Source organism: Sorex araneus, chromosome 4, assembly GCF_027595985.1.
Source record: "Sorex araneus isolate mSorAra2 chromosome 4, mSorAra2.pri, whole genome shotgun sequence".
NCBI lineage: Eukaryota > Metazoa > Chordata > Mammalia > Eulipotyphla > Soricidae > Sorex > Sorex araneus.
In genome coordinates this window covers 31818157-31836521 of record NC_073305.1, presented here as the reverse complement: position 1 = coordinate 31836521, position 18365 = coordinate 31818157, and the positions used below count along the sequence as shown (strand labels likewise).

At 46.1% G+C, this 18365-nt stretch overlaps 1 protein-coding gene and 1 non-coding gene across 2 annotated transcripts in view; both read left to right on the top strand.

Annotated features, from left to right (window-relative positions):
- Window positions 1-15457, top strand: part of DYNC1LI1 (dynein cytoplasmic 1 light intermediate chain 1) — a 37265-nt gene extending 21808 nt beyond the window's left edge. Inside the window, exons 5-13 of the mRNA XM_055136596.1 lie at window positions 3879-4048; window positions 5640-5733; window positions 7903-8038; window positions 9289-9400; window positions 11353-11412; window positions 11549-11593; window positions 12199-12319; window positions 13702-13857; window positions 15308-15457. Of these exons, the coding sequence (XP_054992571.1) occupies window positions 3879-4048; window positions 5640-5733; window positions 7903-8038; window positions 9289-9400; window positions 11353-11412; window positions 11549-11593; window positions 12199-12319; window positions 13702-13857; window positions 15308-15420 (1007 nt within the window). The 3' untranslated portion in view covers window positions 15421-15457. The remainder of the gene's footprint in view (window positions 1-3878; window positions 4049-5639; window positions 5734-7902; window positions 8039-9288; window positions 9401-11352; window positions 11413-11548; window positions 11594-12198; window positions 12320-13701; window positions 13858-15307) is intronic.
- Window positions 2037-2139, top strand: LOC129404603 (U6 spliceosomal RNA). Its single transcript, XR_008629987.1, has one exon. It is a non-coding gene; the product is annotated as a U6 spliceosomal RNA (small nuclear RNA).
- Window positions 15458-18365: the final 2908 nt, after the last annotated feature.

Genomic DNA, 18365 nt, shown 5'->3' with positions numbered 1-18365 from the left:
ATTGGTAGCTTTCTGGGATTGATATGCAAGGAGATGGTAAAAATTTAAGAGAATACATTTCCTGAATCATTGAAAAAGATGTCTAACTGCTTTTACTCTGAATCCTTTCCTGCTGACTGTTGCCTGTGTGGTGGATTTGCCTCATTAAAGTCACTCTGGCATAGTAGTGTCTGTGGTCTTCGCGCTGGTGGCAGCATCGGATCAGGACAGTTGGAAGCTGGACAGAAGTGCACACTGTCAGCTCTCCCCTAGACTCCGGGTCAGAAGTCCCAGTGCAGGCGAGATCCAGGGCTCCCTGCTAGCTTTCGCTCTCTGAGCTGAAGGGTACCAGCTGCCGGAGCTGCTCAGGGCACCTGCATGTTCCCAGAGGAGGCCTTCATCCAAAGCCTCATCTAGGTCATATTCCAGACTACCAGGCTCATAATTACTTCACTTAAAAATAATTGGGGGTCAGAGCGATAGTACAGCAGGTAGGGTGCTTGCCTTGAGTGTAGCCGACCAGGTTCGATCCCTGGCATCCCAAATGGTCCCCCAAGCCCTTCCAGTAGTAATTCCTGAGGGCAGAGCCAGGAGTAACTCCTGAATATAGCTGTTTGTGGTCCCAAAACAAAAACAAATCAGTGCTTGGGGCCAAAGAGGTAATATAGTGGTAAGGTGCTTGCCTTGTATGTGGCTGACCCAGGTTCGATCGCCGGCTCCCCATATGGTCCCCCACGCACCGCCAGGAGCAACTCTTGAGTGCAGAGCCAGAGGTAACCCCTGAGCATCACTGAGTGTGGCCCCAAAACAAAAGTTAGGGCTTGGGGCTGAGTGACAGTGGATAGAGTACTTGTCTTGCATGCAGCTGATCCATCCCGGGTTTGATCCCATAGGGTCCCTCAAGCCTGCCTAGAGAAATCCCTGAGTAAGGAGTAAAGAGCCAGGAGTGAGTTTTAGACACAGCCAGGTGTGATCCAAACACCAGACGGAAAAAAATCAAGACCAGGGAGGATAGCTCAGAGGGCTGGAGCTAAGCTTGGCACACAGGAGCCCCAGCTTCAACTCTCAGCACCACTTGGTTCCTTGAGCACTGCTGAGGTTGACTCCCCAGCACCACCCCGGAAGTAGTTCCTGAGCACTGCCAGGTCTAGTCCACATTACCCCCCATACACCCAAAATTTAAGTTTTTCTAATTTTCTTAGTAATGCACATTTTAAAAAGTGAATATATTCTAAAATATTTTCCCCAGTTTTTTTTTTTTAATTTCTAAGCTGTCATCAGTCTTTGATATTCCTCTTTGTCTTCCTTTTTATTCCTTTTTTTGTTTCGTTTTGCTTTAGGTTTTGGGCCACACTGGCCCTGGCAATGTTTGGGGAGCTATTCCTATCTCAGTGCTCAGGGGAGCATACGATGCCAGGAACAGATCCCAGGCTCTACCTCTGTGCTAACAGGCACTCTGGCCTTCATTTTATCTCTTGCTGTTTTTCTTTGAAAGCTTGAAAATTTAAGACTGTTTGATACAGTCTTTTGAAATACTGTAATCTTATGAAATGGTACTTTTGTCCCAGTTTTGTTATTTCTCATAGAAAAATCCCAGTGTATGATTTACTGGTTGTTTTCTTGAGAAGGTTTGAAGGATACAGATCAGAGTACGCTGTTTCACAGTATTACAGTTCTCAGTGTATTCTTGTGTTAACACTTTGTTGGTGGCTGTCCAGCGAAGGGCGTGCATCTTAGGCCTTCTACCTCTGAGCCACATCCTCACATTAGCTTTTTTGGTTTTGTTTCACTGACACACCCAGCGGTGCTCGGTGGCTAATCCTGAGTGGAAGTGCTTGGGACTTGCTTAGGGGTCATGGGCCTCTAGCATGCTATTATATGCATGAAGCTATGGCTCTCTCTAGCCCTATAGGTTAGCTTCTGTAGTTAAGGTTTTCACAGTCTTGCAAATTAGTTCTGAAAATTCATCAGTGTTGATAATATCTCACTTCTTACTAAGGTTACAGGATGGGTCTAGTAAGACTGCATTCATGTCAGAGAGAAGAACTGGCACATGCTTGCTTCAGCAGCAAATCTACTGACTTGGGAAACGTACAGAGAAGGTTAGCCTGGACCCCATGCAAGAATGGCATAGAAATTCCTGAAGAGTTCCATATTGAAAATAAGAGGAAGACAACCTGACTGAAGGGTTAAGAAAATAAGTTACATTAAAAAGGCGTCTAGGGCTGCCTTTTAAATGGAAGAAACCCAGCTTCACACCAGCCTACCCCCACACACACATCACACACACACACTTTTGTCCTTTAATTCTTTCCATGACATTTTCTCCATGACTTTTACTCTTTCCATTTTTTCTTTATTTATTTTAAAAAATTTATTTCAACACTGATTTACAAAATAGTTCATAGTACAGTTGTTTCAGGCATTCGGTGTTACACTCCCCACCCTGCCCTTAGTAGCCACAAACAGATCCACTTCATCTTGCTTGTTATGACAATTGGCAGATAGATCAAAAACATAAATCAATAAAAATCAATTTGTAATTATTGCTCTATTTCACAATGGTGTTTCGAAAGTTGCCTGAGGGTTACTGAGCTGGTTGGTGCTGATTGAATTACTGTTTTCAGTCACTGAGCTGAGTGGGCTTCCGTGTAACTTTCCCGTCAGACTTGCTGTGCCCCTACTGGGCTGTCAGCATTGTGAAATCTGGAGGTGTCTGTAGCCGTGTGCTCCGGAGCTGGGTAGCTGGGACGAAGGCCCCTAGGCGCTCAGCCCAGACATAAGCCTACCGGGGATGATTGAGGGGCTTAGTGTCTTCTGGAGGTCAGGTGTGGGTGGGGGCGGCTGGGCCCTCTGGCCGGAAGGGAATCTGCCCATCTCCTTTCCAAGAAGGCCTCAGAGTTCTCAGTGGGGATTGGTCTGTTACGTCAGTTCAGGGGCTTAGTGTCTTTTTGAAAGATTCTTGTTTTTGGTTTTTGGTTTTGTTCTTGAATCCTTCTTCAGAGATAGAGAAAGTAGAGAGAAAAAGCTAGAGTGTGATTTGTCCAAAGTTATCTGCACAGATTGAACCAGGCCACTCAACTCTATATTCTGTTTTTTAATAATGTTTTTTGCTTTGAGGTGCCAAGTGGCAGTGCTCGGGGTGCTCCTGGCTGTGTCTGAACACAGTTTGCTCCGGGGGGTCTGAGGGACCGTGCAGAGCCTGCGCTCCGTCCCCTGAGCACTCCAGCTCCCGTCGCTGAGTCCGGAATGTGGACCCTGAGATCTGTCAGACTCTTCACTTCTTTTGCATAAGACAAAGCAGAACCCTAATAAAAATGCATATGCAGATTGTGACAAGCAAAACAGCTATGGACTGAAAAAGGCATGATCTAAACAACGTATTAAAATATTTATTTTGATAAAGTAACAGAATGGGAGACTAACACCCAAGAATAGTAGAGATAAGTACTAAGAGGAGTACTCCACAGCTTGGAAGCTGGCCTCACACGCTAGGTGAAGAAGCAGCTCTGATAGAGAAGGGATCACCAAGCAAAGGGTGCTAGGCAGGCCCACTAGGGATGGGAGATACGGGCTGAAAATAGACTACAGACCAAACATGATGCCTACTTAGTACCTCTGTAGCAAACCACAACACCCAAAAAGCAAGAGAGAGCAAAAGGGAATGCCCTGCCACAGAGGGGGGTGGGGTGAGGGGGACAGGGTGGGGGTGGTGGGAGGGATGTTGGGACCATGGGTGGTGCAAAATGGGCACTGGTGGAGGAATGGGTACTTGATCATTGTATGACTGAAACGCAAGCATGAAAATTTGTAAGTCTGTAACTTTATCTCACGGTGATTCACTAATAAAAATTTTTTTAAATAAAATTAAAAAATAAAATATTTATTTTACTTTTCAGTGATTAGAGACTTCCAAGAATATGTAGAGCCAGGAGAAGATTTCCCAGTGTCTCCCCAGAGAAGAAACACCATGTCACAGGAAGACAAAAACGACAGTGTGGTCTTACCCCTGGGTGCGGACACTCTTACCCATAACTTGGGCATCCCAGTGCTAGTAGTTTGCACGAAGGTTAGTCAGCTTCTGATACTAACCCGGGCGGGGGCGGGGCTCCTTCTAGAGCTGAGCTCTTCGTTTTCTAAGGCAAGTGCCCTACCACTGAGCCACACTCCCGGCCCCTAAAACCTGAGGTCATTCATGGTTTTTGTAACAGTAAAATTTGTACATATCAGACGCTACAAAAATTACCAGCAACCAAGGAATTTGGTGGTTCTCTTTGAAATGTTTAAGATACAGTCGGGACCTGCTTTTCAAGTGGTGATTTTGGTGCAGTACATTGTTATTTTTAATCTTTTTTTTAAAAAAAAACCTTCTAAAGTATAATTTAGAAGTATAATTTTTATTTTAGTGGCGAGGTCTTTGGGCTGCTCCTGGCTCTGTGCTCAGGGGTCTCTCCTGGCGGTGGTGGGAGACTGTCGACAGTGCCCAGTGATCAGACTGGCTGTGGGGAAGGCAAGAGCCCAGCCCCTGCGCTGTCGCTCTGGCCCCACACCATAGGAGTCTTTCGTGTGTTGTTTGGCTTTGGTTTGCCAGAGAGCTGCTGATGGCAGTCATTCCCTGTGTCACACAGTCGGACCCAGATGCGCTCCTGACGGGGGGGACGCTAGTGTGTGTACTCTGCTTGCACAAACAGGGTTGGATCCCAGTCACCACGTGACCTCTGAGCACCCTAGGAGTGACTCTTCCCCCCCACACACAGAGTACGCCCTGGAGCGCACCTGGCCCACTGCTCGGTTTTGCCCCCAAATAAAACAAAACATAAAACATAGCCGCCCCACTGCCCAAAGCAAAAAGGTTTCTTCACATGTTGGTGCAGTCATGGCTTGCACTTGAGCGTAACTTAACACAAATTCCAAACCTTGGTCCTGCTAATCAGCGTTGTTAGACATTTGGTACAGGGCACTGAACCCAGGGCCTCACCCCTGTGAAGCACCTACCCTGTTGCTGACCGCGTCCCCAGTTCCGGTCTACACTCCTTCATGTACAGAAGTGTTTTCCTGTGGTTTCTCCCCACATTCAACACGGCACGGAAGTCAGTGCTTTTTTTGTTTGTTTTTTTCTGGCCACAACTGGCTGTACTCAGGATTTACTCCTGGTGGGGCATGAGGGATCATTTGGGATGGACGCTGGGGATTAAACCCTGGTTGGCTGCATGCAAGGCAAGCATCCTAATCCCTGTACTCTCTCTCCAGCCCGGAAATAAGTGTGTTTGGTTTTTTTTTTAAGAAATAAAATTATTCATTAGTTTTCCAATTAATGTCTAGAATCTTAAAACTCCAGATGTTTAGGAATAATTGAGGGGCCGGTGAGATAATACTGTGGGTAGGGCACTTGCCTTTCACATGGCCAGCCCTTACATGCCATAGGGGCCCCCAAGCCCACTAGGAGTGATCCTTGAACGCAGAGCCAGGCATAAAAACCCTGACCACTGCTCAGAGTGGCCCCCAAAATAAGAGTAAGACTCCATTGAAATTCTGGATCCTGCTAATTATCACTCCATCAGAGTGGTGATTCTATAATATCCTCTACCCAAAACTAGATTGTTTGAATCATTAAAGTTAATGTTTTGTTTCTTTGTTTTTTAATTCTTTTAACTCAACAGTGTGATGCAATTAGTATATTGGAGAAAGAACATGACTACAGAGATGAACACTTTGATTTTATTCAGTCACACATCCGGAAGTTCTGTTTACAGTGTATCCTTTCCGTGCATCGCGGGCCCTGCAGCCGCCTTCTCCACAACTGGTTTTCAAAGTGGAGTATTAAAACTAGTGAGCTTCTGAAATTCCATGAGCATTTTCCCTCCTATTTCCGGTTAGAAATTTCACCCAGTTCCTGAGTGTCTGTGTCTTGTTTTTTGAGATATAAAGGCAAGTATAGAAAAAAACGTAGCTTTGATTTGTTATGTTTAAAAAATACTATGCAGGGGCTGGAATAATAGCACAGCGGGTAGGGTGTTTGCCTTGCATGTGGCCAACTCGGGTTTGATTCCCAGCATCCCATATGGTCCCCTGAACACCGCCAGGGGTAATTCCTGTGCATTGCCAGGTGTGACCAAAAATATATATATATATACTATGCATAAGAAAAATGAATTATCATTTTATGTGGAAAATAAAACCCTGAGCACTGTCAGGTATGATCCCTCCCTGGCTCTCTTCCCCCCAAACCAGTAAATTAAAATTTAGTAAAATTTAGGAAGTAATATTGGGCTAGTGGGAGTACAGTTTAGACACTTGACTTGCATGCAGCCAGTCACGGTTTGATGAGCAGTACCGCCAGGAGTCAGGCCTGTGCCCCGCCCTGTGGCCCAGCTCCCCTCCCTCCCAAAAGAGCAGTGCTCTTTCCGGGGGCTGCGCAGTGGGGCAAGATCAATCTCTAAGTTCCTGTGTTTTTGTTTAATATGGTTCGTCTGTTACTCTCAGATTTTGTTTAATTCAGTTATCTCAGAATCTTTTGTACTTATCTAAGATTTATTGAAGTGGAAAATTCCAAGTGAGGCTGGAGATATATAGTCCACCCCCTAATGACCTAATCAGGGTCCTGAGCTTCGCGGCACCTGAAGGTTATAACTTCTAAGAAGCATTAAATGTCTCACAACGGGCTAGAATACAAACAAAACAATCTCTGTGCGCTTGTTTTGTTTGTATGGAGCAGTGTACAAGTATTTTTTTTTTTAAATCAATTTGTTATACTCATTATAATTGCTAAAAATAAAAGTAATGTTGTGTTAGAGAGTTGGTACAGTGGGCAAGGTGTTTGCCTTGCATGCGTCAGGCCAGATTTAATACCCACCTGTGGTCCCTGAGCACAAAGCCAGAAATAAGCCTTGAATATCACTGCCAGGTGTGGCTCAAAATCAGAAAAAATGAAAAAAAGCACAGGAGTAAAGTAAGAGCCGTCAAGTTTAGGTTTCATGAATGTTTCTGGGTTTGGGGCCTGCACACACTGGTGCTTAGAGGCAACTCCTGACTCGGGCCCCCGTGGGCGCCCAGTGCCCGGTGCACGCTCTCTAGCCTCCGGCGCCTGCTCCCGGCCCCTCGGATTATTCTTAAAAGCGTCCTGATGAAAACGCCTTTATTTTTAGGCAAGCGAACGCTCCTTCCTTTGTGAAGTTAAAGCAAATGTGACCTTTTCGTGTCCTCTAAACACAGAGGTGGGGCTGGAGCGATAGTACAGCGGGTAGGGCATTTGCCTTGCAGCGGCCAACCCAGATTCGAATCACAGCATCCCATATGGTCCCCTGAGAGCTGCCAGGAGTAATTCCTGAGTGCATGAGCCAGGAGTGACCCCTGTGCATCGCCAGGTGTGACCCAAAAACCAAAAAAAAAAAAAAAATGTAAACACAGATGTGGCGTAGTGTCAGTATCACTCAGTTGACTATTGTTGGCATCATGACACTTGTCCCCCTAAGTAAATGAATCGCCTAGAGAGATTATTTTGTTTGTATTCTAGCCCGTTGTGAGAAACATTTAATGCTTCTTAGAAGTTAATCTTGAGGTGCTGGGAAGCTCAGGACCCTGATTAGGTCATTTCTCCACCCCCAGCCCCCACCCCCCCACTCCCTGGCCCCTAAGCACTGTGGGGTATAACCCCTTCACCTCCAGCACCACGGAGACGCCCCCCGGCTCGGCAGGGCTGTAGCGGCGCTGTGCCCTTAGCCCCGGCGTGGCAGCGGCTGGCAGAGTGCTGCTGGGAGTGACGCCGGCGCTGCCCCTGTGGGAAGAGAAGTAAACTTTCGAGCCTGGAGAGGGTGCTCAAGTGATAGAGAATGTTCTTGCAGCTCAAGTGGGAAATTGAGGATACAGTTTTATGCTTCCTCTTCATGGAGTTTGTCTAAAAATTTCTTTAATGAGACATTTCAGATGGTGCGGCACTTATTTACACTTCGGTAAAAGAAAATAAAAATATAGATTTGGTATATAAATACATCGTCCAAAAACTATATGGATTTCCCTATAAGATTCCTGCTGTGGTGGTGGAAAAAGATGCAGTATTTATGTAAGTATGCTCTTAAGTGTGTCATTTGATGATATACTGCTGCTCATAATAGATTGAGTCAGCAGTTTTGGTTTTGAGCTGGGCCAGTAGATCTCTACAGGATGAATAAGAATCTGCTTCTAGATTTTTTTTTTTTTTCTTTTTGGGTCACACCTGGCGATGCACAGGGGTTACTCCTGGCTCTGCACTCAGGAATTACCCCTGGCCGTGCTCAGGGGACCATATGGGATGCTGGGATTTGAACCCGGGTCGGTCGCGTGCAAGGCAAACGCCCTACCCGCTGTGCTCTCTCCAGCCCCTGCTTCTAGATTTTCTAAGTTTTACAAACCTGCCTTGCTCTCTTGTATCACTCACTGCCTTTTAGATTTACCACTTGCCTGAGCTTTAAAAAAATTAAACTAAAAACAACACTCACTCTTTATAGCCAAACTGTCTGTGGGGTGCATATGTCATTTACGCCCCACAGTTTAATAATTAATAATACTTAAAGGACCCAGTCTGTAGCCAAGATAGGTTTTTAAACTAGATAGGCTTTTAGAACATTGTCTGAATGAAAGTGGGAGGCGTGGGGCTGGAGCGATAGCACAGCGGGGAGGGCATTTGCCTTGCACTCGGCTGACCTGGGTTTGATCCCCAGAGTCCCATATGGTCCCCTGAGCACCGTCAGGAGTAATTCCTGAGTGCAAACCCAGGAGTAACCCCTGTGCATTGCCGAATGTGACCCAAAAGCAAAAAAAAAAAAAAAAAAAGTGGGAGGCATAACCCTCACCTTTGAGCTAAGACAGCCAGGCAGAGGGCTGAGCGCATGCTTTGTGTGCAGGAGGCCCTGCTTTGATCCCTGAGACCACCTGGTCCCCTGAACACCTCTGGGAGTGACTCCCCCAGCACTGATTTGGAGTAGCCCCCAGGCACTGCCAGCCATGCACCCAATCCCCTCCTTACCAAAAAGAATTGCCACCTACTTGCTTGCCCCCCAAAAAACCCTTTTTTTCTGTTTGTTTTTAACTTTTAAGACATTTTTATTAAGGTTATATACACACACCGAATCAATGCAGTTTTAAAAATCAGAGTCAAAATATTTAAAAAGCGCTTAATCATAATTTGGTTTTATATATGAAAGACTAGATAATTTTTGCTATCATTGGTGAAAATATTCCCTTTAGTGTGACTGTGGATAGATTGAATGAAAGAATTACCATGTAGACACATAAGTACGTAAGAATTTATCATGTGTTTTATTTTTTTCCCAGTCCTGCAGGGTGGGATAACGATAAGAAAATAGGAATATTACATGAAAATTTTCAAACGTTAAAAGCAGAAGATAATTTTGAAGACATTATAACTAAACCACCAGTTCGAAAGGTAATAGTTTCAGTATATGGTCTTAATTTTTATGCTTTTAAACTGAGGAGGAAGTTCATAAAATTCAGTGAGTAAACAGGAAGGTAAAAGAGATCTTTTCAGTTTCTAGTATACGGTAGAAAATAAAGATTTTTATTAAAATATAAAATAGCTACTCAGTTACTCAACCATTACTTTTTTATTAGCAAATTTTAGTACAACGTTCGTATTTTAATGGAAATCATGGGTTGGCATATGTAAAATATATGAGTCAGTAGAAATTATGGCCAGTGTCAGCTAAAAGCCAAGACAGCAATGCTGTAGTGATTTTACTGACTTCTCCCTGCTCAGTCCCAAACTGTGTTTCTCCCAGTCCTGAGTCTTCTCCGTAGCCCAGCACTGTCCAGTTTCTTGTATTCGGTTTAATGTTGGCTGTGGCCTGTTATTCTTAATCATTGTTCCTTTGGGTTTCAGAAGGTGCTTTTTCTTTCTGCCTTGTTTTTTGTGTTAAGTGTACATGGCATTCTATAGATAGATCGCATAAATGGTTCTGCAGAGATCTATGAAAATGAGTGTTTGCAAATAGTATGTCTCACTTCCTGACTGTTCATTGGAACAAGCTCAGCGTCTGAGCTTATGCCGTGAACATAGAGAAACTGACGTTGACCCCTTGCAGCACAGAAGTACACTCACACATGCAGGATGAAAGAATCAAGCAGTGCTGGAGAGGTAGTACATCGGGTAGGGTACTTGGCGAACCGCGTGTCATCCCTGGCACCCCAGATGGTCCCCTAAGCATTGCCAGGAGTGGTTCTTGAGTGAGGAGCCAGGAGTATACCTTGAGCATCGCTGGTGTGGCCCCCTGCCCCCCAAAAAAGGAAATCCACGTCCAAGACATTGTACAGTGGGTAAGGTGCTTGTCTTGTGTGCAGCCCACCTGGGTTCAATACTCCACACCCTATGTGAGAGAGATCCCTGAGCGCAGAGTCAGGAGTGAGTCCTTAGAACCACCAGGTGGCACCTCGCTGGGCCCCCTAAAAATATTCAGTTGGTTACACTGGACATCTTGGTGAATTTTTTAAAATTTTATTTAAATTTATTTATTTTTTGCTTTTTGTGTCATACTTGGCAATGCTGGGGGTTACTCCTGGCTCTGCACTCAGGAATTACTCCTTGTGGTGCTCAGGAGACCGTATGGGATGCTGGGAATCAAACTCAGGTTGGCTGCATGGAAGGCAAATGCCCTACCCCCTGTATTATCAATCGGGCCTCATCTATAGTGAATTAGAAATAAAAATATTGCCAGATGAAAGTACCTGGTTTGATGTTCGTTGGTAGTACCTGGTTTGATGTTCGTTGAAAGAAATGTCCACCTTCACCTCTTTTGCAACAAAATTGTTCTTTATGTTATCTGTCATTCATGCCACAGATACCGTGAACCCACTCATGCACTTTATTGGCAATAGAAGCTGATAGGAGGGTAATGCAGTTATAAATAAACACAAAGCCTCGGTCAGGGCTAGGAGGAGGGGAGAGTAACCGAGAGAACTGAGGCTGGCAGGAGACTGTTTCAGGTGTGTGCTTTGAGAATGGCTCGGATGTGCTCAGGAGTCCTAGGAGGGTGGAAGCTACACCCTGGGTAACCAGAGACAGAATGTTCGCTTACTGCAGGCAGTTCCTGGACGCTCTGCTGCAGGCGTCTGGGCAAACTGCTGCCCTGTGCAAATAGTCTGGGCTCATTACTGTCGGTGATCTTTGGGGATGGGGGAGCTGCTTCTGGTGGCGCTTGAGGGACCATCCAGTGCCGGGTCTTAAGCCCGGGGCTCCCTCACATGTGTGCGAGCATGTGTGCTAGCCCTTTGAGCCCGCCTCCCCAGACACGTTCCTGTTGTTCATTCTTTTAAGAATGCATTTAATCTTGAGGAACAAATTGTTTCCGGTAAAGTTGCTGATGTATGCATTGTTCATTTCAGTTTGTGCATGAGAAGGAGATTGTGGCAGAAGATGACCAGGTGTTTCTCATGAAGCTACAGGTATGACGTTACCTCAGAAGCAGACTTGGGTGATTAATGGGAAGTTAATTGCATATTTAATTGCATATTTTTCCTTCAGAAACACAGCAGTACATGCCACGGTTGTCTAACCTAGAATGTTTTCTGTGCTTTTCAGTCCCTTTTGGCAAAGCAACCACCAACTGCAGCTGGAAGACCCGTGGTCAGTATTAAAGATTTTGATAAAATCATTAAAATGCAATGCGGATTGTTTGAGTTCTTTGTCTCTGAATTATGTACACGGCTTTTGTGGCTGTGCTGTATACATCCTTAAAGTCAGAATTCTTCTGGAATTTGAGATTTTGAAAGATAAAACTTGCTTCCCGTCTGGAATGTTCCAGTCATAAACACTTTGCAGTGTCTGTCATGCCTAAATGACTGTGCTGAGCCCTGTGTGTGCTATTTTATAATTCCTCACCACAGCCCAGCGAGGCAGGTGGGGAGGAGGAGGTTGTGGAGGATGTCGTCCTTTCCCTGGTGGGACTCAAGTCAGATCGGGAACCCAGACTGGACTGCCGGGGTCCCACCTGCAGACACCCGATTATCCAGTGAACTCTTCCCTTCCCGCCACAGGGAACGGGGGTGCTCTCAAATGTGCGTGGGCTCATTGTTTTCTAATGGGGGCCTCGAGCGCCCTGCGAGCCTGTCAGGACCTTGCGGTGTGAGGGACAGGCACGTTGGGGATGGGGCAGGCACGCGTGCCGCCCCAGGGCTTGTCTCGGTGCCTGTCGTGGGAGTTTGTGACCAGAGATTTCTTGCTCTTCCTAGGATGCCTCCCCCAGAGTTCCCGGAGGCTCTCCTCGCACACCCAACAGATCCGTGTCTTCCAACGTCGCTAGTGTGTCGCCCATCCCTGCTGGGTCCAAAAAGATCGACCCGAACATGAAAGGTACGTGCTTGTCTCCCCCGGGGAGACAGTAGGAAGAATTCTCCCTAAACACCATCGTTCCATTTTTTTGTGTCAATGCTTTTAATTTTGTGGATAGAATTTTACACTGATAGCTGGGGAACCATTTCCAGTATTGGGGTTTTTTGGGGGGTGGGTGGGGAGGATGCAGTGGGGAGGGGGAGCCCCGGAAGTGTTCGGGGACTGCTCCCCATCACATGCAGCTCGGCAGTGCCCCGTTGGTTCTGTGCTCAGTGCTGGGGACATGGTGCTGCTCGGGCCCGGTGCCAGGGCCCCCTGAGCCCACAAGGGCCGTGCTGAGCAGAGCTCAGGGCTTTATGTGGTGCTAAGGATTCAGCGCAGGGCGTCCCGAGTGCTAGATGTGCAGTGCACCCCTCTCAGCCCTCTTCCCGCCCCCAGAAGGTCACTCCCAGGCAATGCAAGTGCTCTTCTGCCATGACTGGCTGATGCTGCGGGTGGAACCCAGGCCTCCTGCAGGACCTACAGGTGCCCCGGCTCATCACACTCGAGTCTAAGATCCCCTTTCAGAAGGGAGATAAGGGTGTCGGGGCAGTTAGTCTGCGACAACTGTTGCCCCGATGATTGTCTGGTCTGGCGGGCTAGGTGCATGGCCTCATCCTCCCAAAGTTGCGCTGGCTGGAAGGGGACTCGGCCTTCCTTCCCGAATAGAGACAGGCTGTTCTTGGGTCAAGGGTGGACGAGGGGTTTCATCCCCCCGGCTGGAACCTCCAGACCAGCAGGGAGAGAAAATGGTTGTAGCCTTTAAAAAATTATATTCTGGGGCTAGAGTGATAGCACGGTGGGTAGGGCATTTGCCTTGCACACAGCGACCCAGGTTAGATTCCCAGCATCTATGGTCCCCAACTCACCGCCAGGAGTGATTCATTCATTACTCCTCATGAATCAGGAGTAATCCCTGTGCATCCCCAGGTGTCACCCAAAAAGAAAAAAAAAATTCTGATTATTATTGATTGTAATTATTTTAGTAATTCCATTCTTCAGTTATTCAGATTTTATTTTGTGTACAAGTAAATTAAAAAAAGAAGTAACCTGCGGGGCTGGAGCAATAGCACAGTGAGTAGGGCGTTTGCCTTGCACGAGCCCAGCCCGGTTCGATTCCCAGCCCTGAGCACCGCCAAGGGCAATTCCTGAATGCAGAGCCAGGAGTAACCCCTGTGCATCACCGGGTGTGACCCAAAAAGCAAAAAAAAAAAAAAAGTAACCTGCCCTTAAAAGGTCAAATGCCCAGTTTGGAACGTACAGCTTGTAAATTTTCAGACTGTTTCGTTTTCTGTGTGATTGTGTCAGTATTTACAGGAAGGTCTGGTGCTTTGACTGATGGTGTTTGCTTTTCCTTCACATAGCGGGAGCTACGAGTGAAGGCGTGCTGGCCAATTTCTTCAACAGTCTGCTGAGTAAGAAGACCGGCTCTCCAGGAGGCCCTGGCGTTGGCGGCGGGAGCCCTGCAGGGGGCGCTGGAGGTTCAGGCAGTGGTTTACCTCCCTCTGCCAAAAAGTCAGGTAGAGTTTGGCAGGGGGTTGTGCTTTAATAAACAGCCTGAGAGGGTTTCATTGAGACAGAATTTACCTCTCAGTAAGTTCACTCATTTAAAGTAAACAGTTTAATAGTTTCAGAATATTGACAGAGTTGGGCAAGCTGTGATCATTATCCAATTTTAAAACGTGATCTGTCCTCCTGAAGAACCCAGGAAGTTGTTGGCGGTTTCTTTTCCTCTCCTTCGAAGTTCCCGTCCTGGGCCGTTTGTTTGTGTGTTTTGGTGTGGGGGCCATACCTGGTGGTGTCCAGGGCGTGCAGTCCAGGGAGTGAGCCGGGGCCCGCCAAATGCAAGGACCTCCTGAAACCACTCCACGGGACTCTGTGACCCTGACCCATATTTATTTTTTTTAAACCATTTTCTTGGCACCCTTTTCATAAATATTCACAGGTTCCTTTTTTTTTTTTTCTTTCCCCTTTTGGGTTTCTAGGTTTAAGTTAAATTACTTCTTTTCCTGCTGGCAGTTTAGAAGATGGAGCTTTTCAAAGACTGCTGACTTAGTTCCCACTCATTCCTCATCTTCCCAGATTCTCTCTCACTGTTTTTATTGTCTGAGGCCTTTAAAAATAGACCGCTTTATGGGAATAAATAGTAGGATCTAATTTGATGCGTTAGCTGTCCCATGATTTGTGTTTATTTTGGTTTTTTGATTTTAAGGCCACACCTGGCAGTGCCCAGGGCCGACTCCCAGCTCTGTGCTTAAGGTTGGCTCCTGGTGTGATGCGGGGTGTGGCCTGGGCCTCCCTCGGACAAAGCCTGTGTCCAGCATTGAGCTCTTTGTCTTGCCCGGACCTTGCAAGTTAAAATAAGGGAAACAGGTGTTTTGTTTTTGTTTTAGTTTTTGTTTTTAATTTTTTGGTCACACCTAGCGATGCACAGGGATCACTCCTGGCTATGCACTCAGGAATCACCCCTGGCGGTGCTCAGGGGACCATATGGGATGCTGGGAATCGAACCCGGGTCGGCCGTGTGCAAAGCAAACGCCCTACCCGCTGTGCTATCGCTCCAGCCCCGTTTATTCTTTTTTTCTTTATTTTTTTTTTCTTTTTGATTTATCTTCTTTTTTTTGGGGGGGGAAACATTTTTAAAGCAAAATTATTTATATGACTAGTATGTTTTATAAAGGTTTGGGGCTTTTTGGTTTCCTGCTCTTTAGGGGTCTTTTTTGGTGGGGGAGCAGGGCACACTCAGAGCAATTTCTGGCAATGCTCAGGGTACCATGTGGGGGTGTTTGGGAATCAAACCCTGACCGGTCACGTGCCAGGCAAGCACCTTACCCGATGCTGTGCCCCCAGTTTACTATATAAACTTTTTGAAACCATTCGCAGTTTAAGTGAAGAGAAATTTGGATAAAAGAAGCTTTGACTCAGTGTTTCGTTTCATTTTATTTTATTTTCCTCTTCCCTCCGATGTAGGCCAGAAGCCTGTCGTAGCTGACGTTCATGCTGAACTGGACAGAATCGCACGGAAACCGGTGGCAGTTTCTCCTACAACACCCACATCTCCTACGGAAGGAGAGGCTTCTTGAAGATACCAAATAAAGCCATTTATTCAGTTTTCTGGGATGATGTAACGTTGCCTCTGCCTTTTCCTTCAAAAGTGGAGTTAGGGACCTGGAGTGCTTTTCCGGACGGACTAAATTTGTGTCTCTTTGGTGTGTGGTCGCCCGTTTCTGTGAGGGGAGCTCTGCAGGGGCCGCTCTCTCTGCTCTGCGGGCTTGCTCTTTGCATGGCCACTTTGCATAAGGAAGTCACTTCGGATTTTGAAAGACTCAAAAGTTCTAGACCTGAAGTACAGTTATGGATGGTATTCTAAAGGCAGTTTAAAACACAGGAGGGCTTAGGGAAGGGCAGGAAATATGTTGTGGGCATTTGATGGACTTGGAAGTCCAAGCTTATTTTTAGTTAAGGCTATTGAAATCATTTTTAAAATTATACATTAGTTTTTCTGGGAAAGAGAAAATGATCAATGTCAGGTTTTCCAAATTTTCGTAAATATAACCACCAACACACGGAATATACTGAGAAAACTCAAGATAGCATTTGATACATAGTTGTCTCAATCTATGATCCTGTAAATTGTCCTCAAACTATGACTTAGAGATATTGACCAAGATTTGTTTCGTTAACTAAGAACGGAAGAAAGCACACTGCCTATAAATGTGTAAGAGAAAAATGCAGAGGTTATTCAAATGTAAAAAGGTAACGGTCTTCGGATTTGTCTATATATATATACCTACCTATATATATATATGGCTCTGCCTTAATATACCCCTTTTTGTTTGTGACTTTCAACTGTATTCAGTCAATAAAGTATTTATTCTCTGCATTCAGGTACAAATAACATTGCATTCTCATATCTAAACTCGTGTTTATCAGTACTTTGAAAGTTTTAGCTTAATGGGATTATTAAGCATTCTTATCCAGTACACAAGTAAGCCTACTGTCCGAGTGATTAGTGAGTAAGAAATACAGCCGTTTATCCTGAGGGAACAGGAAGAAGTGGGGTTTTCGGGCTCAGCACAGGTTCAGATTGGAACTTAGACTCACGGGTGACAGTGCTTCCACTGTTTTCCTAAATGCCTGTCTTAGAACCTTCCTAAGAATGCCTTTGGCTTTTGTATTTTTAATTGAAGCTTAGCTAAAGAACAAATCTACAGTTGATCTGTTGAGTCAGATAATCAGGGGGAAATGGTTATTACCCTTAAATTGGTCGTTGTGGCGATTTCTTTCTTCTAAAATCTCCACAAGCCAGGAATGGAGCAGACACACACTTGGCCGACAAGGGTGAGCTGGAGCGATTTTGATCTCCAGCACCACACTTAGAAAAAGAAAATTGAGAAGTAGAATCTTTAGCTACTGAAAATGTGGCACTGGGGAGATACTGCAATGGGTAGGGCATGTGGCCTTGAATGTGGCTAACCCAGGTTCAATCCCTGGCACCCTTCATGGTCCCCTAAGCCCTGCCAGGTTTAAGCCTTGAGCACTGCCAGATGTGGCCCCAAAGCCCCCCCCAAAATTACTCAAATTACCTTTTTTTTGGGGGGGGGTTTGGGTCATACCCGGCGATGTACAGGGGTTACTCCTGGCTCATGCACTCAGGAATTACTCCTGGCGGTGCTCGGGGGACCATATGAGATGCTGGGAATCGGACCCGGGTTGGCCGCGTGCAAGGCAAACGCCCTACCCACTGTGCTATTGCTCCAGCCCCACAAATTTTCAAATTTTCTCTGGCATTTTAATAGTTGGATATCACGATCACGAAATCCCGCTAATCACCGATTTCTCAAGCGGGCTCAGTAACCTCTCATTTCGTTCTTTCCCTGAGATCTTAGACGTCTATCTTGACTGGGCCCTCCCAACTATGTCACACTGGGGGCTCTTTCAGGGTCAGGGGAATGAGATCCAGCTTGTTGCTGGATTTAGCATATGAATACACCATGGGAAGCTTGCAAGGCTGTCCTAGGTGGGCAGGAAACTCTCAGAAGATTGCCAGTCTCTCCCAGAGGGAGAAGCAGGCTACATGATATCTTTGCGGCCGCCTGCTTCTAAGAGCTTGCTTTTAAGTCTCTCTCTGGATGTTGGCCGTTGATGGGATTACACACAGCTGGGTTCCTCTGCTGGTACCTTCATGCGTGAGGCCTGCTCGAACATGTGGAGAGGGGCCTCGAGCATGGCTGTAGCTAGGTTCCGGTGGTCTTTGCCTGCTGGGAGCTCTGCTCGGGGTGGGGAGGGAAGCTGGAGCCCATCCCCTCCGAGGGGCCCTGGGGAAGACAGTCAGGCATGCGGGCAAGAGACTCTCTTTATAGTTGGATATAAATTTTAAAATATATAGTGGTAATTACATTGTGGGGCTGGAACAATAGCACGGCGGTTAGGGCGTTTGCCTTGCACGCGGCCGACCCGGGTTTGATTCCTCCGTCCCTCTCAGAGAGCCTGGCAAGCTACTGAGAATATCCTGCCCACACGACAGAGCCTGGCAAGCTCCCCGCGGTATATTCGATATGCCAAAAACAGTAATAACAAGTCTCACAATGGAGACGTTACTGATGCCTGCTCGAGCAAATCGATAAGCAACGGTATGACAGTGATACAGTGAATTACATTGTGGGAAATTTTTAAGGTACTTATAAACATGGAAGAATTAATTTGTTTCATAGAGGCCACTCTAAGTAGCCACCAGACCTGGTAGTGTCAATTATGTTAATGCACATAAATTTAAAATATTAGGGGTGTAGGGTCTGGATTGATGAACAGCAGGTAGGACGCTTGCCTTGCACACAGCCAACACTGGTTCTATGCTTGGCACCCCAGATGGTCCCTGGGTACTGCTGGATGTCCACTGCAGGTTAGTGGGGGAAAAAAGGTAGAAAACACCATAAGCGAAGTCAAATGGGAAACAACTGAAAGAACATTTACAACATAACATTTAAAACGCCAATACTCCTAATTAAAAAGAACTCAGGTGGAAAAA